At 44.1% G+C, this 24,506-nt stretch overlaps 1 protein-coding gene across 4 annotated transcripts in view; it reads left to right on the plus strand.

Moving 5' to 3' along the window:
- The window catches only part of arnt2 (aryl-hydrocarbon receptor nuclear translocator 2), a 47,231-nt gene extending 23,185 nt beyond the window's left edge, over positions 1-24,046 (plus strand). Inside the window, exons 8-20 of one of the 4 annotated variants that reach the window (XM_053861239.1) lie at positions 4,275-4,340; positions 5,752-5,837; positions 7,106-7,182; positions 8,492-8,626; positions 11,352-11,426; positions 12,429-12,580; positions 15,849-15,924; positions 16,181-16,304; positions 17,425-17,527; positions 17,862-18,000; positions 18,163-18,313; positions 21,210-21,355; positions 21,423-24,046. In XM_053861239.1, the coding sequence (XP_053717214.1) occupies positions 4,275-4,340; positions 5,752-5,837; positions 7,106-7,182; positions 8,492-8,626; positions 11,352-11,426; positions 12,429-12,580; positions 15,849-15,924; positions 16,181-16,304; positions 17,425-17,527; positions 17,862-18,000; positions 18,163-18,313; positions 21,210-21,355; positions 21,423-21,521 (1,429 nt within the window). In that variant the 3' untranslated portion in view covers positions 21,522-24,046. The remainder of the gene's footprint in view (positions 1-4,274; positions 4,341-5,751; positions 5,838-7,105; positions 7,183-8,491; positions 8,627-11,351; positions 11,427-12,428; positions 12,581-15,848; positions 15,925-16,180; positions 16,305-17,424; positions 17,528-17,861; positions 18,001-18,162; positions 18,314-21,209; positions 21,356-21,422) is intronic. The other 3 variants (XM_053861231.1, XM_053861255.1, XM_053861246.1) reach the window with 3 other exon arrangements.
- Positions 24,047-24,506: the final 460 nt, after the last annotated feature.

Here is a 24,506-nt window from a genome sequence, read left to right on the forward strand (position 1 = left end):
TGGAGCTGGCTCGATGATTTTGATTAATAAATGTATCACGTAAAGGTCAGTGGTGCTTAAAAATGCATGAGGATCACTTCTAAACTAGTTTGGAAAACGGGCTCCAGCATGGAGACTGACTCATGAAACACACTGGCCAATGTTCTGAACTGGAATCATCAACTCCTCACATCTTTTATTGATATTAAAGCGCTCAAAATGTGCATTTTTCGCCAGCACCTGAGATAATACAGATAAGAGATGATACAATTTTCAGTTTACAGTTTTCATTAGATTAATATCTCCTTTAACAAACAAAATACTTCAATTTATAGCTCACTTTTTTGTTGCTTTGGATGTGATTTTTTTTTTTTCATTGGCTGAAAATACTCAAAGCATTTTGGGTTGTCTGGTTGTCTGGGTAGTCAATTCCTCAATCCCAAGACAGGTGCCATCTTCCTCAACGTAACTTTCTGAATAATACAACAGAAAGTAACATGATGGTCAAAAACTGCTGAGAAAACAAGAAGAACCAAAGAAGAGAAAACGGACAGAACTGAAGAGAGTCACGAATAATTTAATATAAAAGAAGGCGCGACTGTGAAGGCCAAACAGAGACCTAGAATAAGCAATGAAAACACTTGATAGGGAGCAAAGTCCATCTATTGCACACCACCAGGCGAAGAGGGCGTTTCACATGTGTGTAGACTGAATGCGATCACCTGCAGGTATGCGCCATTTACAACTAGTGAGCTCGCGGGAAGAATAAAGGCACAGGTAGATACGTATACGTAACATGATTTGTTTTATTCTATGAAACGCATCTATCAACATTAAGATGTATAAGAAAAATAAACAAAAAAGAAGGAGAATAATAAATTAAGAATACAATTCTCACGCTACTGTTATTTAATGTCGAGAATGAAAGGATGGAAGTCCTGGAGTTTGACAGAAAACAGCTTAACTGGTAACCTATAGGAGAGACGAGTCAAAGCAAGATATGGAAGTGGTACGAGTAGCCCCTGCTGACAAGTCTGTCGTTACAGATTTGAGAACGATAGCAGTTCAACACTAATTACTAGACTTGTTCATGGTGATCATAAAGCGTCATAGAAACTTTTTTTCAGATAATCTCAGGGATTTTGCTCCTTAAAGAGGCAAAGATCAATTCTGAATTGATCGTAACCCCAAGGATGGATCGATGAGACGCTCGAGATTTCCTGACTCTGTGCGACATCTTTTTGTGGAGGTGACGGGGAGTTTATTCTGTGTTATCTTCTTGACCCAAAAGATGGATTTACCTGAGCGAATGCAGTCTGCTGACGATAGAATGCAAACTTTCCTGAACTCTCGCCATCATCACCTTATAAACTCAGCGCTGTGGGTAGCACACTCACACAACAGGAAATGTAATCCCACACAGCAAAAGCACAATCAACCACTCTTGCCTTCTTTTAAAATTGAGATGTTCATGGATCCATAACCTATTTCACACCACGTGAACTTGAAGCCACGCGCTCTTTCATTCCACAGTAATGCTATTAATATTTCCGAGCAGCGCGGGTCCTATGACTGATGCCTCTGCAGTTGCAAGATAATTGGACTAGGCAGGTTTCGCGTCTTTTTTTATATGGTGATAATAATTGCCGGCTGCTAGACACATAACCATTCTGGCGCTACAAACATTTATTTTCAGTTTCATTGTGTTCATTACTTGGCGTTGACAAACTCCAACAAATCAGCATCCACTGTCTGAAGGACAGCAGCTCAGTTCATGCTTCTGTGTCGTCTCAAACGTTGCTCCCGCCAGAGGCTATCGCTCGGCGCGCAGATGTCATCAAGGCCTGCCAGTCGCATGAGAACTGCCGAGGTCTGGTGTTGAGAATTTGTTGGACCTGCACTTCCCCTCTGATCTGTTGCTATTCCAAGCTCGGAATAATTGAACCAACATGCTGCCGGGTCTGCTTGGAAGCAGAAGGGTGAAGGAAACCGAAGCACATGTGTGACAAAAACAAGTCAAAGCAAACCACGTGGTGGAGTGCTGAGCAAGGTTTGGGGGAAGATTGGACCCAGGCAGGATTATGTAACATCCCAGTGAATACTCTCAGCTCATTTGGCCGGCCACCAGATCCGATCTATTCCAACTGAAGTCTAGACTAGTTTGACTCAATTACTCTTGTATGACTTTGGAGACATAACAATGAAATCACTGTGAGTTCCCTGTTGTTGGTGACAGGTGAGACTCTTACTGTTATAGACACACAGCACAAGCCACTAAAAAGCTGAACCTAACAGAAAAATGGCCCAAAAATATGATTGCACTAGAGCAGATTTATTGTATTACGTGGATATAAGAGCCATATTACAGAGAAACCAAAATAATGTTTGATTCATTTGCCTTTGGACCATGAATGAAAGTTATCAACTATTTATTTTTAGACCCACAAATGTTCTGTTTTGCGCACTGGAAATTAACTATGAAAAAACTAAGAAATTTGCAACAAAAAAAGCAGCTATCATAATGACCTCTTCTGAGTCAAAGGGGAACCAATACTGTACAACCAGGTGAAATGAAATCTAGGCATGGTGATGTGTTGTGCTGCCAGCAGTGGCTGGCTGCTAATGGGACGGACCATTAGACCACTCAGCAGAGAGCAGTGTGTTGCTGGCCTACTCTGCAGTGGCATCTAGGCTCAGGAGGAGGACAGTTTTTTGATGGGATCTGTGTAGGTTTTAAAAGCCTATGCACCTCTATGTTAGTTTGAAAAGTATCATTGAAGAAGGGGTCAACCAACATGCTATTTCTGGGCCAATATCGATGTCTAGTAGTTTAAGAAATCTGATTACCGATACAGTGGTGCCTCGGTTTTCGAACGTCTTGGAATTCGAACGTCTCGTAATTCGAACAAAAATTTTTTTTGCTTCGGATTCCGAACAAAAATCCAGAACTCGAACGCCCCCGAAAAAAGCCAGAAAAACCATAACGTGCAGCCACACACATAGAGGAACAGCGCACCTGCAGCAGACACTCTACATTCACTCCTACAAAAGACTGTTTTAAGGCTTGGAACGCATTAGTTCTTTTTCCATTCATTGTAATGGGCGAAATCAATTCGGATTTCGAACAATTCGACGGCCTATGGCTTTGATATTAAGAAAATTGTGGAGTTATTTATTTGTTTGCAAACCTTCCATGAGAAGACATAGATTCTTGTATAGAATGGTTTTATTGCTTAAGTTGAACAGAAAAAATTATTGACTGACTTGACTTACTAAATCGTCTCATGGTTAGGTTTTTAGGTTTCGGTTAGGTTTTTATATTTTTTTTAAAAAACATCCCCAACCTAACCACAGCAGGTTATAGTGCATGTTTTGCATGTTAGCCTTATAAAGACATAATAATAAAAATCTAAGGTTTTATAAAAGGCAGTAGATTTCTTTTGTACTTTGCCCAAGGCATGAATGAGCGGCAGACTGTATTCGTAACACACAATGGCGCAATTGGACAAATATAGCTAGGGACCGATATGATGGAGGCTAAACCGATATATCGGTCAACTGTTTAATTGAAATAGTTGCCTTTATTTTACATTGTCACGTTGTCTGATTCAAATGAAGATGTGTGCAAACGTGCTCCTTCACATTAATTCACTAAGGGTGTCACAGCTTAAATGATACATCAGGAGCCTTCAGTCGTAGGTGAACCCTTATACAAACAACTTTTCTACTTGGATGCACTCTGCAATAATAACAAGCAGCCTTTGGGAAGAGGAATATCATCAATATTTGACAAGGACAAATGAGCGCGCAGCTGTTGGTGCGTTTACCACTGATCGTATTCTTGCTCTATTTAGGGCTTGTGTCCAAAATGTTGATCTCTATTATTCATATGGAGATAACTGTGTGCTTAAAAAAAGTCATTTTCAGAGTGACACAAAAATTGGGCAGATTGTAGCCGACTAGCTTGGTACTGTCAGTATCAACCATAGTGGTTGTCTTTAAGTTCGCTGGGGCTTGATGCACGAAACAGAAAAAGATTGAAACATGGCCAGGTTCTGCTGCTAATGGCTGTAAATAGCTGCATTTCACAAGGGTCTGTTGATTTTTCTTGTAGAGAGTGAGTGTTTATTTGTCAGTGATGGCGCATCATTGGTGGAATGCAGACAGTCTGTTGCTGCGACTGGTTGCACACGCTGTTGTCTCTGTTACTAAATAAATATTGGCAACGCTACATGGAGCTGATGTAAAACACGGTCTCCAGTTGGTGAGTGTGTGTGTCTGATTTCTCTGTGCAGGTGTGGCAGCGCTCCTCTGGACCACATTTCTCTAAACCGCCTGTCCAACATGAGGAAGAGATACAGGTATGGTCACTGTTCCAGCTTCTTCCTGAGCCCAAATATTTTGAACTCAGGATTCCTGTACCTCCAGAGAATTGTTTGTGTGTTTTGTTGCTAGATACTATTCATTCGACTTCAGCACGTAACAGTGTGGTCCCCAGAGGTTTTTTGAGAGGTTCTACTTAAGGTGGTCTGTGTTTGTTAATTCATTCCTAAACAGAATAAAGGCCTGTTTATGTTAAACAAAGGTGAATTTGAAGACTCAACTTAGTGTTAAACTCAAGGCACTAAAAGACTCAAGTCCTGGGATCTGAGAGTGACACTGGGAATGACTCCGTTGCAGTATCAAATTGCAAGTTTGGGCTGTTAAGTTACTCAGAGTGATGAAAGTTTGGATACATTTTGGGGAAAACTTCTGCTCATGTGAACAATGAAGCAGGTGGAAGATAAGACAATTTCCTTCTGATACGATCACATTTCACATTAGCGTCACTGGGAACATTTAGCTTTGACTAAAATAATGTCTCTCAGCAAAAGTTCTGTTCCCAGCTGGCCACATGATAGCAGCACCAGGTTGGGATCAGTCAAAGGTTATATGATACGCCAACTGTGTGGGCGCAAACGGAACCAGCTGAAGACTTTGAGCAATTGTATGGCTATGTTTACAGCAGTCAACGGAGGAAGAACGCAATATTACTTCCACCAGTTCCTATTGTGTTGGGCAGTAATCCCAACGTTCTGGCTTGTCCACCTTGGAGGTGCTATTGTGGTCTGTGGACGAAACGTCTTCCTCCTGAGTTTAACCTGATCCACACAGGCAGGTCGCAAAGGGAGCAAAATATGAGTCTCACAATAGAGAGATTCATAAACTTCATTAAACATTTTGGAGGATCAATATTTGTAAAAGTTGCTTCAAGTTCTATAATATCAAACGGCATCAACTGTGTGATGTGACTTCAATGACCAGACCCTATTTCAAATGCAGGCATTAGTCTTCCATCCAATACATGCATATATGCAGGGGACAATGTGTCTATATGTCCTTATCTACTACACAAATTCATCCAAGACACCAAACTGTTCCTGAGACTCTGAAACACTGCTATCAGAATCAGCTTTCTTCATTGTAGTTGTCTTCACTTCCTCTTTATCTGGTCAGACCGTCATTTTTACATGGGCAATGACTGGATTGCAAATTATAAACACCTGTGTCATCCAGATCTCAGATGCTCAGCAACCACGACACCTGCTTCCACGGTGACAAATTAGAACGTCCGTACTCCCTGAATGTTATCATTATTAATTACACAGGATGTTTTGCTGTGCTACATTTAACACACGCTCACACACCCCCACTGTTCGAGTGTTCATTACGATCCGCGACAACTGTGTGTCTGTTCTTAACCTGCTCATTCTTTTTGCATTTGATGGACAGGAACGGCCTTGGACCGTCAAAAGAGGGAGAAGCCCAGTACTCCGTGGTTCACTGCACCGGATACATCAAAGCGTGGCCCCCTGCTGGTAAATAAACACCCCTGCTGTTACTCCACACAGCGGTTGCTTCCCTTGCTTGACTAGCTCGCATGACTCAAGCACCGATGTGACCGGATCTGACCTCTGCAAAGCTCTGGATCAGGGGCAAGGATGTGAGCTCAGCCGCGTGTTTCCTAACATGGTCCCTTGAACATTTTGACTAAAAACAGATCACATACCGCAAATGTTTGTAAGACAACGAGCGTCACAGGTGACATCTTCTCTGTTACACAATTAAGGTTCACTCACTGTCAATTCAGGCTCAGCAGCAAAAGTATTCTGCAGTGCTGCACGTCGTGGCAGCCATGTGTCTTTTATGAGATGCTTGTGGTTGAGCTTTTTGATCTGCACTGAACATCTTAAAAAGTCAGGAATTGAGGCAAGGATTTTACATTTCTGGGAGTCCATTAAATCACGATGAATATTTAGATCTGAACCCGACGAAAGCAAGGACTGGACGAGAATGGTTTCAGGTGAACTTAATGGTAACAATTGAATAATAGTTTGTCATTATTTTTCACGTGTGTCAAAATTTCAAGTCGCCAATACTTTGTATGGAAGTGGGAAGAATATACCCACAAAAGGCTCCGGAGAGCGAGGGTCTAGAGTGCCCCCTGGCAAACACATTTTTGTTGAGATCAATTCCACATGCTTCACTTTGTAGCTCTGAACGTGGAATGTTCAGGACGCCGCACTAATGGACGGTCATGGTCCGAGCCCTTCATTGCATGCAGGCAGGCGGCAGACTCACGTGCTGCTCAAACATACGGTGCATGTCATCAAGCCTCAGCTTCACTGGCATGTGCGTAGCGATCTTCGAAGCATTGTGTGAAAGGAGAAAAACATGAAGAGGCATGCAAGCAAAACGTGAAAAGTTGGGAAATTGGGAGAAGAAAGTTTCTGCAGCTGGTGTTGGGAATGTTGATCTTTGGTGTGGGTCATGATCAGGAGCATGTTTTTATTTAGTTTTGAGATGTTTTTTGGGAGTGTTTTTTGAGCTCAGCATGGTTAAGCTGGCTCTTTTCTGGTGTGGAATGGGAATCTCAGGTGTTTGGTGGTCTGCAAATCAGTCCAGGGCTGCGACCAGCGCACATCTGATAGTTTCATGCTTCTTATTTTGGTTGATTACTTTTCCTCACCAAATTCACAAGCTGACCTCACACGCATGCTTGAAGGTCATTTGGGAGTAAATAGCAAAACCAAACTGCACTCCAACGTTACCTTTGTTGACATTGTGTTTCTCTTTCTGCCTGAAGGAATGACAATACCAGATGAAGACACAGAGGCAGGACAGACAGGGAAATACTGTCTGGTGGCTATCGGGAGGCTGCAGGTGTGTATGTCAAATTTAACGCCGTGAATCATCACTCGTTCTCTTTCATCTCATATGTTGATTTTCATTTTGCTTCCAAAGAACAGTCCTGCTCATAACGTTTCACGTTGTGCTGATGTGTCCTCTGTGAGCAGGGAGGATGGAAGTGCAGACAATTCATTGGAAGTTGGGGAAAAGGCATTTTATTCAGTTTGAAATGTCAAGCAAACTAGTGTCATTTTAAAGTGGTACGTGCGTGGCGAGAGTCACATCTTGTAAAAATTAAGAGCCGACTTGTTTTCATTTATTATGTGATAAAATGTTCAGGAACTCGAACACATGCTGGTGCGCACTCATGCTGCTGGGGCGTCAGGGTCATTATTGGCTTGGAAAGCTTTGAAGACGGCGAGCGGATCAGGTTTTTGTCAAAGAAAAGTTGACCAAAAGTTCAGAGTCTAGCTCGAGCGTGTATGAAGGCAAAGCTAAGACCTTAAATGTGGTCTTAAATCTTGATACTTGAGAACTCCTGTCCAGATATGCGAATTCAGATCATGAAATGTGAACGTCTAGTCTGACTCTTGTAGCCAGGCGTCGAGCTAGTGGGGTGTCCTAAGCATGCTGTAAACTAAGAAACATGACAAATAGGACTTGCCATTTTTTTAGTGCCTCTATAGTGCCATAATCGTAGTACCGCCATCCTTATTTCTCTGAAATGGTTTTTTTTTTCCTGGTAATTTCACTGAACCAGATCGAACTTGCCCATTTTCATGTTATTTAACTGGTGAGTTTGCCCTGGCGGGTGCAGAAAGTGCATGGTACATTGTGGATGTGGACATGATCATGGTGGTTTTCAGCATGTTTTTAATGGAAAAACGGAAAATGACCGACAGGCGTGCGTTACTCGCGGAACTGACTAGTGCTACTTTGTGAATCCGGACCGTCCAGATATATTAAGAGACAAACTGGGTGATAACTGCTGCAGACAGGAGAGAGATTTGCTTCTCATGATTAAAAAATAGCATTTTAGATGTCACCAACCAGATGGGACGCCCTGTCGCTAAATCCTAGTAGAAAACCTGCTTTAGGCTAGTGATGGGTGGATGAGGTTTCATGAAACAGTGTCCTGATTTTCAAAGGCTTCCATTCAATGAATTCTCACATCATTTTTAGACCAAGAGCGCCACCTAGTGGCCTCTGAAAATGAGGACACTGTTTCATGCCATACTGTTTTATGATACCTCATCGACCCATCACTACTTGAGCCTATTATTATTGAGCAGCTGGAGCCTTCATTATTCCATCTTCTCTAACTGTTGAGTCTGTCTGGCAGGTGACCAGCTCACCGGTGTCCATGGACATGAATGGCCTGTCGGTGCCCACGGAGTTCCTCTCTCGTCACAACTCAGATGGCATCATCACTTTTGTGGACCCACGCTGCATCAACGTCATTGGCTACCAACCTCAAGTGAGTTTCTCTGAATGGCTGCCAAGAAAATTGTGACCATTGACAGATGAAGTGGTTGATGTGCTGTTAGTTTTGTGTCAAGCGGTGGGCAATTAAATTCTGAAGGGCCAAATGATGCACAGTGTCTCTTGTGTGGAGGGCGTCTACACAATACCAAGAAGGGATGAAGAAAAAGAGCAGTAATTTAGTGTGAAAACATGAAGGGTATTTACTTAGAACAAAGACAAAATGAAAAAAGTTGTATTTTCATTGAACAATTCTGAATATATCATGAATATGATGTAAAGACGCTTTATGTTTATTTTTTATTTGCATTTCCAAGTCTTCTTCATTTCATTTCAGCGACTTAAAGGAATAAAAGAAATGAAAAAATATTTTAAAATAGACTTGTGAGTTGAGTAGCAGAGCGATTTAGTGACTTAGTTGTCAGACGACATTGGTAGCTTAATAGTTCTAACCTGAACTAGCAGGGTCACAGTCAAAAGGTCACGCAAGAACTTTATCCAGTTACTTTATAACAGTATGTGAGAACTGCAGCCACACTTGTGAGGGGTTTTAGCTTCCGACTCATCAATGTCAGTAGAACAAACCCGACAGCTGTCTGCCATGGCTACAATACATAATGTTAGCAGTGAAAACAGCCAGTGTTTCCCCAGTTTGCTGGTCTGCGTGATCTTTGTTTTTAAGCTGTGCAGGGCTGTTTCTCTTGCTGACACTTCAGTGGTCAGACGATGTTCATGACTCACAGAATTACTGATGTAGGAGTTACGCAGAACAGCTGCAAGAATGTTGTTTATTTTTGCGAGCCAATACTGGCGCTACTACGTTTACTGAGAGAGTTATTTATTTTAAAAAGTTATTTCTGACTGAAAAATATCTTCCACTGCTATGTGACTCGACTTTTATGTTTGATAGTTCTGAGCACGACAATAACCAAGTTGTTTTGTTGCGATGTTGGAGTCACATGACTGTCTCCGCTCAGGTCCTTGTGTTCAGCCAACATTCCAGGGTTTCAATTTTTGGGATGATTAGCCGTGCTCACCCGTTAGTGTGTTGACAGAGCATGTACACAGGCCTTGATTTGAAACACTTGTCTTGCCCACATTGGTATGCTCAAAACAACAGGATAGTTTCCAGAGTTTCTCAATGAAAAAGTTTGCCGATCAGCACTTACCAAATTGGTAAAATGTGTTCCCACTTTCGGGTCAGACCGAGGGTTGCAAACATATCATGCACCTTTTGCACTCGGCTTCGAAATATTTGTATTTGTATTACAACCTCTATTTACAAATTGCCCCCAACATGTGTCTTGTGTGGCCACGAAACATGCTGCTCTGTCGTTGTTTTGTTGTGTGGGTCGGCACAGTTATTCAAATGGCACGATGGCGATCGCTTGGTAAAAAAAAAAAAGTATAGAGGCTGTGAAAGTCATTTAAAAAAAGTCAAACATAAAGTGACAGCAGCTGAGTCTGCTCAGGAGAAAGTGTGTTTGAATGTAGAAATATAAAAGCCTTCAAAAAAGTGTCACAAATGTCAGATGAAAAAAGGGGGTCACGAGAGGTGATGTGTTGCTTCGACTGATGTGGAATACGTCCTTGCTTAACCCTGTAAAATGATTGAAGTCCCTTGGACCAGCAAAATGTGGAATTTGGGCACTCCAGCTGCGTGTATTAAAAATGACTTACAGGGACACTTTAATGTGTCAGAGGACGACAAATCTTTGTGTTTGATCTTCATCCACATTTTTAATGGACATTTTAACCAGGGCTGGTCTTTGACACCATTAAACAAAGTTAACTGAATTACTGAAAGTAATAATAATAATTGATTCGATGAATGCAGATGAGTCACATGACGTTTCTTTCACAGGGACCGTTTTTCATTGCGCCAATTTCAGGTGCACTACATCATGCAGTGTGATTTCATAACCAAGACGTCCATGATGATGGAGACTAACTGAGAGTGCTGAAAATTTAAGTTGGAAAAATAGAGGCCCCAAAGATGTCCTGCGCTGCAGCAGATATGAAGCTCATATCACAGGAGCGCTTCCTCCTTGATCTCCCTCCCAACTTGATCATTATGACGTAAAATATTGAAATGTGATTAATCGTGGTTGAATCCTTACCAAACATTGAACACATTTTTTTTATGAACACTCAACTCTCCCCCGTTTCTAATGTGTATTTTCCTTACCCCTGTCCTTATTTTTTTAAATTATTAGTTTTAAATTTTTTTATAACCAGATTCCATTCCCAATATCGTGCCACTGAGTTTTCTAGTTTGCTCGAGTCATGGATGGAGACCACGTTCAGAGACAACACACACAGACACTCTGCCTGGTTTTGGCATCACATTGCAGACTCTGACACTGGCCACTTCATTCTGTGTGTGTGTTTTTCTTCCTGCATTTTGGGGACCAATGACAAAACACTATCCTTATGAGGACCTTATGCCTTGGTCGGTGACCATTTTGCAAGGTCCGACAAAGTTAAGCCTCGATTTGAGGATGAAGACTTCAAAATAACTAGGTCATTATAACAGAGTTAACGTTTGACTAAGAGCCCTGGTTAAGGTGAGCCATTTGTTTTGGATGGTTAGGTTTATGGGGAGAGACTGGGGAAAGCATTATGGCAATGAGAGGTCCCCACAATGTCTCCACAAGCACAGCAATACAAATGTGTATGTGTGTGTTTCTGACGCTTATTATTATTGTGTTGCTCTCTAGGACCTGCTGGGCAAAGACATCCTGGAGTTCTGCCATCCTGAGGACCAGAGTCATCTGAGAGAAAGTTTCCAACAGGTAAAACTCTATGTGCGTTTGTGTGCTATAACATCTCCTTCTTTGTTCTCTAGTTTCTAGACAGTATGATACTAGTGCAGATCATGTGTCATATGGAACACAGAACTCATTTTCTGAGATGCTCACCATCTGCCCTTACTCTGCCTTGGTTGGTTTAGAATGTATGCTTTATTTCTTTTCTGATCTGCAGTTACATTTCAGTGCCTAAAGTCACGCCACTTAAACTACAAGCTAAGCCCAAATGCGTTTTGCTCTTGTCTGCTTTAGGCACTCTTGCACTCAATCCCATCATCCATGAACCACAGTGGTTGTCTTCTCCTTCCACATATCCAAACCATCTCTCAAACTTTATCTCCAAACCTCTCTACATGACCTGTTACTGTGGTTTCTAGTCATGTCGTTCCTAGTCACTACCTCAGCGTCTTCAACTCTGACTGTTCCAAGTCTGCCTCCTGTCTTTGTGTCAAAGCTACTGTCTCTAAACACATCACCATGCATGTTCCGTAGATCCTCCCTTTAACTCTAGCTGATCACCCCTGACAGTCGTCTCCACCCCTCCCACCGTGCCTGCACTCTCCTCTTCACCTCCCAAGATCCCATACTGTACAATAAAGCATTATGATTATACTTGTGAAAACAGTACCATCCACCGGGTGCGGGTCTTTCTCTGAGAAGACATTTTGTTGAATCCCAAGTTTGTCCTTTTAGAAAATTGGTCTCTTAATTTAAATGGCACTCTGTCGTTTGACCGGTTTGTTCCAGGGTGAGGCTGTCAACAAGACAAAACAAAATTCAAGAGCAGTCTCCACAAACCTTTTTCCCATCATAAAATGTCATCCTGCGTTTTGCATGTGTCACTTTCCTGATGGAAAAGGCCACCCGCTGGAATAAATAAGGCAGAAAATTGGGCGTGCAGAAAACCATGAATCTGTCGCTCTCAAGCACTCTTCTCAGCAGCCATTCAACTTTCACAACAATAATGGTGCGGAACTCTGCCGGTAGGTGGTGAAGCTAAAGGGCCAGGTCCTGTCAGTCATGTACCGTTTCCGTATGAAGAACCGCGAGTGGATGCTGATCCGTACCAGCAGCTTCACCTTCCAGAATCCTTACTCTGACGAGATCGAGTACATCATCTGCACCAACACCAATGTCAAGTAAGTTTCTGTTTGTTTGGTTGGTTTTCATTTTAGCCTCCTAACAACAACAACACAAACTGTCATGTTGCACAATTGATTGATGTTTGCAAACTGTGCACTCCAAATGTAACATTATTGGATCTCACAACCTGAACTATGTGGTACTTCGATAATTGCTTTTATTTGTTCTTTGGGAAGGTGCTCATGTATCAGCATGTGGGCTATGGAATCAATTTAGTCTGGAGATTTGGAGATTAGCAACATACTTCCCTGGAAACATGCTCTCAGAAATGAAATTGGAGTTATTGAGTTGAACCTTTGTAAGTTCAATGGAGCTTCTGAAGATGGAGCGCTGATGTCTTGAGGTGTTGTTGAGGTGCTCTCAGTGTGTGCAAAGGCTTCAACTAGGGGTCTCAACCTGATGGATATCGAAGCTTAGTATCAGTCACACAACTCCTGTAGCAGTGGTATTTGTTTTATTGAGGGGTGGAGAATGGGGAGCACTCCATCATTGGTTTGTGTTGAGCATCAACTGGGATACCTAGAAAGCAGGAACTTTATGACCAGCAAATTTCTACTATTAGGTTATGCCATAACCTCACCAATGGAGAGGAAGAATTTAGCTGTGTGATGTGTACAGCTGCTGAGCAAAAGCAAGTGTGTGTTGCTCTGGTGAAACAGTCTGGAAACACCAATCATCTTTGAGTCCTTCGCCAGTCGACAGCAGTGAAATGTTGTCGTGGAGTCTCGTGCTGAGCCGACAGGGAGCACTGTTGTCACTTCTCTGAGTGCCCATCCTCTTTCTCCCTGCTGTCCGTCATACAGTCTGCTGTCAGCACAATGACATTTCTGCTTCCTAAATAAATATTTTCGAAAATCCTTCTATTGCATGGTCAGTTAGAGACGCAAAAGTAGCAGTTTACATGACATTAGATAGGTGTGCAATGTTTGTCGATGATTCGGGGGCTGAAATACACATTGATTATTGCCGTGAAACATTCCACTTTATGAGAGTGGCTGCCACAAACAGGATGCTGGAAAGTACTGAGTGCTGTATAGAAAAGTTCTTTTGCTGAATTACATTCCATCAGTGACACACATCAACACCATCAGCCTTTAACAGCCAGAGCTGTCTAAGGAGGATGTTGAAAAGCTACGAGAGAATGAGTGATAGACAATGGTGGCCAAGTAATGCTGAAGGCAAGACAACCTGAAGGCCCATTTATGCTCAACGTTACGTACGGATCCGTGAGTGGATGGAGCCTTGTGTCCGCATTCATTTCATCCGTATTCATTTTTTCCACTAAGCTTACGGATTCGGAGGAGTGGTACCACCAGAAACCATGGGGGGCAGTGTTACTGTTACTACTTGTGATGCAGCTCTTATGAGACACGAAGAAGACATAACAATGCTGAAAATTCTCTGTCCTCCAGTTACGATATATTTTGCAGCCTCACCAACCACTGCCTCCTACAACGCTGCCTCTGTTTCCTCTCTTATGCAAGAGGTACATCCACGGGCGCCAAGTTGGTTTTGGAGTTTGTCATGGTCATAAACTTAAGACACTGGGCTGCTCCCCCTGGTGGATATAGTGGTGAACAGCAATACCAACGTAAAGGCACATTGAAGCACAGTGACAGTAACAATGTTTGACACAGACGGGTACAATTTTGAACGTAAAGGGAGCAGACATGGGCCTTGTTTTTAAAATGAAGCTGTACTTTTTCTTTTTTTTATATCACTGCCATTGTGGTCTTGCCCCAAAATCCAAAACAGAGTCCTGAAAATGTGGTCTCCTGTGGACCTCTCAGGTCTCTGAGCAACGAAAATTTCATGCACCGCGCATCTGATGATCAGCATGTAAATGACAGTAAGACTGGGGTAAAGTGTCCATTCAAGGAACATGGTTTCCTCCTGCTGCATTTATCGAGCTCGTCTGCAATGTACCGGAATTGTTTTCATAAAAGATAAACAAAGTTGTTAGTGCGGACATTAGTCCACACGTGTTTCAGTAACGCACTTCACTGCGCTGACGTCTGAAGAAACAACACTCCAAAGTTGTCAGTTCAACAAATAGGTCAGCAATTATGATTTTGGTAAACAAACAAAACAGCAGAATAAACAGCGAGCTGGGCGGAATTTCCATCAGACTGCAGTCGCCTTTGAAATCAGGAGAGATAAGAGCGACGTGAGCTGAAATGTAAAGCAGATAAGTGGCAATTAATCTCTGGTGTCTGTGTGCGGATGTCTCTGAGCACCACCTTTTTATTATTGGAAGGAGGCCAAGTAAGTGATGTCAAAAATGCCAGCAGGAAAGATGCAACATTAGCAGGGAATGTGAGAGAAAACCAAATATTAATGGCAGCCCAAACAAAATGGGACACAGAATGACAAGACAGTTATGCTTTATACCAGCCGACCCATTCAGATTAGACTGCTCAGCAGAACTTTAAGTCAAGCAACACGCCATCTGCCTGTTCTCACTATTTCAGACTTCAAAAATATATCTGTTTTGAAAATTGAATTTTGATTTTCATAAAGAGCAAGCTCTCTGCTGTATTATAATTCCAATGAAAGCGCCAATAGTCAAACTTAAAACTTGTAAATCGGAGAAAACTTGGCACTCTAAACTCGAGGATTAATTTGGTTCTTCAAAGACGCCACGAAGAAATCCAACGTACCTGAACGCACCACTACCACCACCAGCGCCGCTGCGAGCAGTGAGGTGAAGGGATGGGGAGAACGCTGGTTTGTCTGTGTTCAGATAACGGTTCAAAAAGCTATGAATGGATTTGATTAAAATGTTCAGGGAACGTGAGATCTGACAAGTAACAAATGGTTTTTTTAAGGATACAAAGTCAATGTAAACAGCATGAACCAGTATAATCTGTCACCATCAAAGTAGTTTTCAGCTAAGCAAAAGTCACTTTTTGTCTTGACAATGATTCCCGTCGACTTCTTTCCTTGTCAGGCCAAAATGTGTATTTTTGCGTCCTTATTTTTGAAGATGTATGTGCACTGCTGGCTCATGTCCAGAGACTGTTGTGTCTCCACTGTGAAGAGGTTGTTTGTTCGCTCTGATGTCTCGGAAAATCCTGCCTGCAGCAGCGATTCTCTTGTGTGTTGGGATCCGCTCTGTAGAACAAGTTCCTGTCTGATAGTTTTGCAGGGTTTAGTGGATGGGGACGAGAGTCTTGATGTAACTGTGTTTACCCATCTAACCATCAGGACAAGAGGAGCATCGGTTGCAGACTAGAGAGATTAATAGTGTGATTCGTCTTTCAGACAACTGCAGCAGCAGCAGCAGGCTGAGCTGGAGGTTCACCAGAGGGATGGACTGACTGCCTACGACCTTTCTCAGGTAAACTACTGGATGTTTGCAGCCTCTAAATATCTGCCTGAAGACAAACTGGGCCACAAGGAAGTAGGACAAGCTGTCTGATATAGAAGCCTGTCTCTGCCATCTGTCAGAGGGTGTTGTGTTTACCATCTACTGACTGTTAGGTTTCATGCCCAGCAGATAGATCAGTACATAGGACTGTCCTCACTGAGCTGAGATCTATGTTCTTACAGAGGGGCTCTCTGCGCGGGTGAGTGATGCGTCTCTTCATTTCCAGGTGCCGGTGGCAAGTGTGAGCAGTGGCGTCCACGAGGCTGGGAAGAACATTGACAAGAGTGACACACTGTTCCCCCAGGAGAGAGACCCTCGCTTCGCTGAGATGTACTCTGGCATCTCTGGCTGTAAGACTCACTCACACACACTCACGTTTTAATTCTTTACTCGTCTATTCCGCTACAACATGTTACCTTTTATACCTAACTTTGTTCTCAGGGAAACATTTTTTCATCTGAATGATGTTGTTATAGCTTCTGGACTAGTTAGCTAGCCCCAAAATAAGTTGCTACGATCCATGTGGCGTTGTTTCTCTGGGCTAATACAATTGGAGGGAGAGGCCCACCACTCCACCAGGCCTCCTCTTTCTAAACCAGAGGGGTTGAGGTCTGGACCATTGAATCCCTTGCCCCAGAGGAAGCCTGTATTGGCCTTATTGGTACTTCTGTCATGATCATCCTCTCCAGTTACACTGTTCCTTTATTGCTGGAAAACCCCGTTGTACGCTGCTTGATGCGATACGATACATTGCGATCTATTGTAAAACTGTAAACTCTGCAGTATATTGGAATAAGCACCATCATTATAAGGGAGAAAATCAGATAATGCAGTGCAATATCATGTGCACGAAAACAAATTATTGTTATGACTGTCCAGTTCAATTTCACACCCCAATGAATGAATAAACAAAATGACTCCAGCGTACAAAAAGAAAATGTTGCACGAATGCAGTAGCATATCAAAGTATCTATGTATTAAGTGTCAATATACACAATGTAAAACATTATTACACAATCAGGTATTACTATATTTCAGCGAAAATAACGGTACAATATTGTGATATTTGAATTATCAATATTTTCTTACACCCCTAGTTGTTTAAGATTTGTATTTTCATAACTACCAAGTAAACAAGTGGGTATTGACAGTCTTGCCCCTTGGCAGAAGCAGATAATAAATCATACCTAATACTTTTTTATTTTTGTAAATATTCTTTGCAATTCATCTTTATCATTATCACCATTCATGTATATTTTTATAGCTCCAGAATCCTATCCTATTGAACCATGTAGTAATGCTGCTGGGTGCTGTTTTCCTCTACGATCATTAACTAGATCATTTAAAGCACATGGTAGCACTTTGTGAACAGCGTTCTAAAAATGTGCGTTATAAATAAAGCTGTTGTTACCATAGTGTCCCATCATGAACTGCAACACCCGTGTTTAGCTTGGGTGATTTCTCTGGCAGCTGGAGACAAGAAGATGATGGTGCCATCGTCAACAGCAGGAGGACAGCAGCTCTATTCTCAGAGCTCTCCTTTCCAGCAGGGACACTCGGCTAAAAGCTTCAGGTTAGTGAGACGGGCTTCACGTTTAAAGTGTTTTCAGTCTGTTTATTCAGCAGCCATTCAGTCATGTATGAAGCAATTCTCTCTCCATGTGGGGACTAAGCCTCCAATAAGCAGCATCAAACTGGTTAATGCTCCAGCCTGATGGTGTGACGTCCTCCGGATCAGTCCCTCTCACTCTTGTGCTAGTGTTCACTGACTGTCCCCTACTGTGCTGCGTGACCACAGACTGTCGTCCTTCCATTTCATTTCCTCTTGAAATGACCCCAAAGGAAGATTTAGTGCCTCACCACAAGCCCTCAGTTGTGGAAACCTGTTTTCTTCTTTCTGCCCACAGTTCCTCCGTCATCCATGTCCCCGGAGTCAACGACATCCAGCCCTCCAGCTCGTCCAATCAGAATTTGGCTCAGATCTCCAGACAGCTGAATCCTGGACAGGTGGCGTGGTCAGGCAACAGACCCCCCTTCTCTGGACAGGTACCACCAGACGTCCCTGTTATCTGCTTGTCTCAGTGTGAGGGAAAAGATGGGTTGATAGCAACACAACACAAACCTCTCTATTTTAGCAAAGCGCCAGTAACACTATAAAAGCCACGAAACATGCACATATTGTTTACAAGGCTTTTCTGTCTCCCGCAGTCCAGTAAAGCTCAGACCAGCCCGTTCGGGATCAGCACCGGCCACAGCTACCAGACCGACCCAGCCTCCTACAGTCCTCTGTCGTCGCCTGCCACTTCCTCTCCGAGCGGAAACGCCTACTCCGGCCTGACAAACCGCAGCACAGCTTTCGGTGAGTTTACGGCTTTTGACTTTCCTCACAGCGTCGGGATAGACTCTTGGTAATAATGGAACACGTGAACAGCAACACGAAGACTCGGGCTCGGGTCGTGAGGATGCGCCCGAGGGTTCAGGCAGTGATGGTTCATTAGCCGTGTCTCCTGGCTACTGCTGTTTGTCCACACGACCAGTGGAACGCAGCAGAGTCTGTGCTACATGATGGCCTTTTAATGAACACACCCATTAGTCCAGTGTCTCATGGCTGAGACTTGTTTCACACATATCGAGAGAAAGAGACACATTTGTCAGAGTATGACTTCACATCTTGTTTGCTCCTCAAAACATGTGGTAGTTTCTTATCATGTTGGAGACAATGAGCTCGAAGCTTCTGTTGCAGTGTGAATCCTGACTAAAGACTGGTTGACTCGCTCTTCTTTTAAGCTCAGTCATAAACTCCCAGTAGCATTTATGTCGTGTATTGCTCTGCACCTCCATCCCACCAAACAGTGTTGTTCACTTATAGACACCTTTTTCATTCGCTAGCATTCAGAATCAATTACAAATGCCCCAAAATGTCTTTTTGTATCTGCTGGCAGTCCACCATTTTGTAACTGACGTCTCCGCGTCATTGTGGAACACAAGCACAGAAATACCAAAACAAACAAGGCGGACAAGGGGATCCAACTGTATTTCCAGACCCCTGAAGCTTATACAGAGAAGCAGCGAATATATGGATGTTTCCAGGCTAAGCTGCCTCATGCTGACAAAATATTGGGCCTCGTCGCATCAAACCAGTGAAATCTCAGGTGTTTTATTGGCCTTAAAGTGTTCAAAATGCACCCAGAGCCGAGAAGGAGACGAGAAGCAGCAGCTGAGACCGGCTGTGGTGTCGGAACTTTTGAGCGCTTTAACGTCAATAAAAGATGTGAGGAGTTGATGATTCCAGTTCAGAACATTGGCCAGTTTGTTTCATGAGTCAGTCTCCATGCTGGAGCCCGTTTTCCAAACTAGTTTAGAAGTGAGTCTCATGCATTTTGGCTTATAGAGCGCTGCGGCTCATGTAGGAACAAGATCTATTTTCCTCGTTAGTGAGTAGGCGGGGCTAATATTCATGTGCACTCCGTAGTCCAGGATTTATGGTAGCTCCATCTTTGTCAAAGGTGGAAGTTTGGTGTCATTTCACGTTTTACCAAAGTGTCCGTAAACACTGGACGGTGCAAAGCAGCGTCCAAGCAACGATAACACCAAGATCAAATGCGAGGCGTCTCCCGGGGATCACAGACACACAGACTCAGACAGTTACGGTCAGAAGAGTTGTGCTGAGTCATGAGCATGATGGATGTGTGTGAAGGACAGCGTGAGGTCTGCTTTTGCTTCCGACCAAAAACAATCACACATTTGATCGCAGGCGCAGTGACTGGACGGCTCATTTCCTTCAGACCACAGTCTGGACTCCAGCAGTCCCCACAGCTGCTATGACATCTCCCACCAAACTGATTTCATGACAGGATGGACCAATAATATTGTTATTAACCTGACCTCTGGTCATAACAGTGTCGTGCACACATCAGTCATGACAGCGTTTCCTCTGTCACCAGCATGGTCAGTGTGACGAAGCCCTGTGCTGTCAGCGCTGCACCCAGTGTGGCGTGTGTTGTGAGTCCTTACTGGCGTGGAATATATTGTCCCACAGTTTAGTCAGTTCAACATTTGATTTGGCGGTTTCCTCTCCTGGTTTATTCGTGTCCTCCTTTCAAAGCAATATCCTTTCGTCCGCCTTCGTCTGCATCATTTCCTGTCTTTATTTTTGCATTTCCTACTTTATATTATTAATTTCCTCTCCCCATTTTTCTTCATTTATATGCAGCGTTTCTCCTTGTTTATCCTCTTGTTGCATTGACATTCAGCCCTACAATCGAGTCTCGACTCCCCCTCTAGTTCATCCCGGGCTTTCTTCCTGCTCCTGCTCGACCATTTCCTGGAGTCAATAGGGAGAACGGTCTTCTTAAGAGTTATTTTTAGGAGCATTTATAGAGCACCTTTCTACTAGATGGTGCGGACAAAAGTGCTTCATAGTCACTTAAAAACAAACTACAATACAACAAGACTAAAAGACAGATGATAAAAACCTGACAGAAAAATGGAAAATAAAAAGAAATAAAAAACAGAAGTAGTAAATAAATAAATAAAAATAGAAGAAGATTCTCTGTTTGTACTAAATAGCCAGTGCAGAAAGGTGCGTCTTCAATTCAGGACCAGCCACAGAGAAGACCGGCCGCCCTCAGGTCTTCGCGCTTGGTTCCGGGGCAGAAGCTCCAAAGAAGGACCTTGTGGTTCTGGTGGCGGAGTGGACATGGAGCAGCTCAGCCAACTATGAGGGGGCCACTCCATGAAGCCATGTAAAGACCAACAATAGAGTCTTGAACTGGATCCTGAAAGGAACAGGAAGCCAGTGAAGTGAGGCCAGCTCAGGGGTGATGTGTCGACCAGGAGCCAAGCAGCTTGAGCCGACAGAGTGAAGCCTGGTGGAGACCCCGCTTCAGGCAGTCACAGCTGATGAACAGCATCTCACCACCTTGGCCTTCAATGGTTGGGCAGTTACCGAAGAAGAATGACCTTTGGGAACAGGTGGTGGAGGTCAGCTCACATCTGCGACCCCCACATGCGAGAGAATAAATGATGGGGCAGCGTCGCTGCCAAAACTGACAATGATGTTTTTCTAAACTCCTAACAGCACCATTGTGCTTGAATGTGCTGTCTATAATGTGTGGCCGGGACTCATGGTTTCCTCTGGAGACTGGCTTTGTATTCAGAGTGCAAACCCATGGCTCCTCGCTGGGCCCAGCATTCAGAAAGTCCATGTTCCCTCTGCTGCCCTCTACAGAGTTTTCATGTGTGTGTGTGTGCAGATGTGTCCGGGGAGAGCAGTCAGAGTGGGGCGCAGTTCCAGGGGCGCCCCAGTGAAGTCTGGTCCCAGTGGCAGAACCAGCATCACTCGCAGCAGGCGGGAGAGCAGCACACACACCCGAACCCGAGCCAGACGGAGGTCTTCCAGGTAACACACACACACACACACACCTGTGCTTTTTAAAAACCCAGGTCTGATCCGGGGGTCTGTGCAGGACATGCTGCCCATGGCCGGCGATCCCACCCAAGGAACAGCCAACTACAACATCGAGGACTTTGCCGACCTCGGCATGTTCCCTCCCTTCTCCGAGTGACCCCTCCACCTCACCCCCCGCTCAGCCTGCGCTCTCTCTCTTCCATTATTCTGGATGAACTGGACTGATGCTCGCACCGTTCATTCTGTCTCATCGTCTCCGGCTCAGCAGTACGGGCGCTCGGCCCGGCGCTGCTGAGCAGGGTGCATCTGTACCTCATCTCTGTGGACTCTGGAAGCTGCCCTGGTCAGCACGTGTCACTGTCGCGCTCTTCAGCATCCTGATGAAGCCGGCGGCGCAGAAGTTGTGCAGCTCCGAGGGCAGGAGGTTGGTCATTTCTTACATTGCCGGACGGGAGCGGATCAGAGGCTGGTACCGTGGAATAGCAGATCATACGACTGGAGGATTTAAATCTATGAAAAGTTGAGCTTCGTGTTTATTGTTTGCAGGACTGTTTGTATTAAGAGGTACAATATTATCTCTGCTGCGTGGCACTGGGCAGGAGCTAGTGCAGGTACTTTGTTAGCTAACAGAGTAGCAGCGCACTACAAAGTCAGGGCCAAATCAGAATGGTTAAAAGTACGTAATTTCCCGACTATAACATGCTACTTGTTTCTCACAGTCTGAACTCTGTGGCTTATACAGCGGCGCGGCTGATATATGGATTTTCCCAGGCTAAAGAGCCTCATGCTGCCAAAATATTGAGCCTCCTCACATCAAACCCATGACATCACAGGCGTTTTATTGACCTTAAAGAGCTGAAAATGCACTGTTTTCACCCGCGTGTCCGCAGCTCCGCCCACAGAGCCGATCTCTTGGAGGAGCAGAGACGAGAAGCAGCAGCTGAGACCGGCTGTGGTGTCGGAACTTGGGACACATTTTGAGCGCTTTAATGTCAGTAAAAGATGTGAGTTGATGATTCCAGTTCAGAACATTGGCCAGTTTGTTTCATGAGTCAGTCTCCATGCTGGAGCCCATTTTCCAAACTAGTTTAGAAGTAATCCTCATGTATTTTTAAGCCTTTCTCCGGCGCAGACAGCATATGCGGCTTATGTAGGATTGTTTTCCTTCTTAAATTTAGTGGGCGGGGCTAATATTCTGGTGCGCTCTATAGTCTGGAAATTACGGTAAATGGATGCAGTACACGTGACTGTGAAGGACTAAGCAACTGGTTCAGACTGCACAGACAGATTTGGATGTTTCCCTCCAACATCAGTCTGAAGGAGAGCTTGAGATGGCGTTGTCTCTTCAGCGTGATGGAGTGCAGTTCACCGAGTGAACCAGGCGACGCACCTAGCATCCAGCGTCCAGCAGCGTGCGATGGCTGACTTCATATTTGCGTGAAACTTGTTAGCGCGAGGGTTCTCGAGTGCTCCAGGGACAGAAACCGAAGAGTGAGTGGCGCGTCCCATCGGTCTTCCAATTCAGCGTCCCTGGTGTCAGCGTCGGCGGAGGGTCATTACTGACGGCGCCGAATGGGAAATGACCAATCTCCTGCGGTTAATGGTGGCAGCACCTGCAGAGAGCAGCCGCTCCAGCTCGACGTAAATGACAAGACGTTAACACGAAGACCTCCAGTTTCTGTTGCCTCACGCCGCCTGTTGCACACAGTCTCATCCAGCCGCCGCATCAAGTGTAAACTTCAGCTCTGTGTGTGTGTGTGTGGACGTCGGTCACACTCGAGAAAATCGAGTCCAAACAGAAGACCCTCATCTCCGGCAGTTGCTAAGCTAACAGCTTCAAGTGCACTTCATAACTGCTACTCTCACCAGCCTGCTTGACAAGGGAGAAACCGCCATAACCGTTGAGCAACGCAGTATTTAATACTAGTCCTTTTGGTGTTCTTCAGCTATTGCTACTTGACTTTATTACTTTATAATCTTTTCAACTATGAATAACCTTCTTTCTTAGTGGGAGGCTTTTACATGACAGATTGTACCAGGTTGGACGGGAGAAGACTTTTGCTAAAGATCTCCGGCGTTTTTTTGTAAATAAAGTGATTTTCTTGTTGTGTTTCTTTCACATGGTACCTGTTTTTTGTGTAGCTCTTAATACTATTGTGTGCAATGTGAGTACATATTTAACAATGGATATTTAGTTCGTCTGGTCCTTGTACATTCAGTTCTAGACTTGTACAAACTGTGTAAATGTGACTCATTATTTTTGTGTAACAAACTGTGCTCGTGACAATAAATGCTTATTGGGTAACCAGGCCTGACCTCACTTCTGCTGTGGAGTCCTCACTCTGCTCCGCCATGGGCTTCAAAGTGAAGAAGAGAGGCGACTGTCAGGGGCGACCTGTGACAGAGGAGTGGCAGCTCTGCAGGACAGCAGTGAGAGCTGCCATGACGGAAGCCTCAGAATGGAGAAGCCCAGGTTTTCTATGGGAGGAACTCGGAAGCACAGGAGTAGAAATGAGCATATCGGAGGGACAGTTGATGTGGAAGAAGAAGCCTGGAGACAAAGTCACAGGGGTCAGATGTGGAGTCACTGGGAACATGTTGGAGGAGGAATGGAAAGGGAGGAAGACAACCATTGAGGTTAAAGGACGATGTGAGGAGGAGGAGAGGTCTGCAAGTCCAGCACCTCTCAGGGATCTTCATTCTTCTACAGACAGCTCTTGTCCCTCAGCCACCAGGACTTGGGCCTGTTTATGCTCACTATACGTACAAAGTTGTATCCTTGGTGGCGCTAAAAAAAAAAACTGAATACAATACTCAGGACTCTAGTATAACTCAGTTAAGTACAACAACCGAGCACCGCCATCCTGTGCGTCCTCATTTACACACCACTCCACCGGGATCAAATGTCTCCACTTTATCTTAAACCTTTTGATCTGAATCACGTCTGAGAAGAGACAGTTAAACCCTGCAGCATCCACCTGCCTCGTGTCACCCGAATGTGATGTGGCACCTGAGTGGGAAAACAATGTCCCTCAGCGATTCATTGTTTTTTTTCCTTCCCCACAACAGGTCCGAGTGCAGACTAACAAACAGGAAGTCAGAGCAGAAAACGGTTTAAGCTTGACAGATAGCAGCCTCATCT

Source organism: Synchiropus splendidus, chromosome 1 (assembly GCF_027744825.2).
Source record: "Synchiropus splendidus isolate RoL2022-P1 chromosome 1, RoL_Sspl_1.0, whole genome shotgun sequence".
Lineage (NCBI taxonomy): Eukaryota > Metazoa > Chordata > Actinopteri > Syngnathiformes > Callionymidae > Synchiropus > Synchiropus splendidus.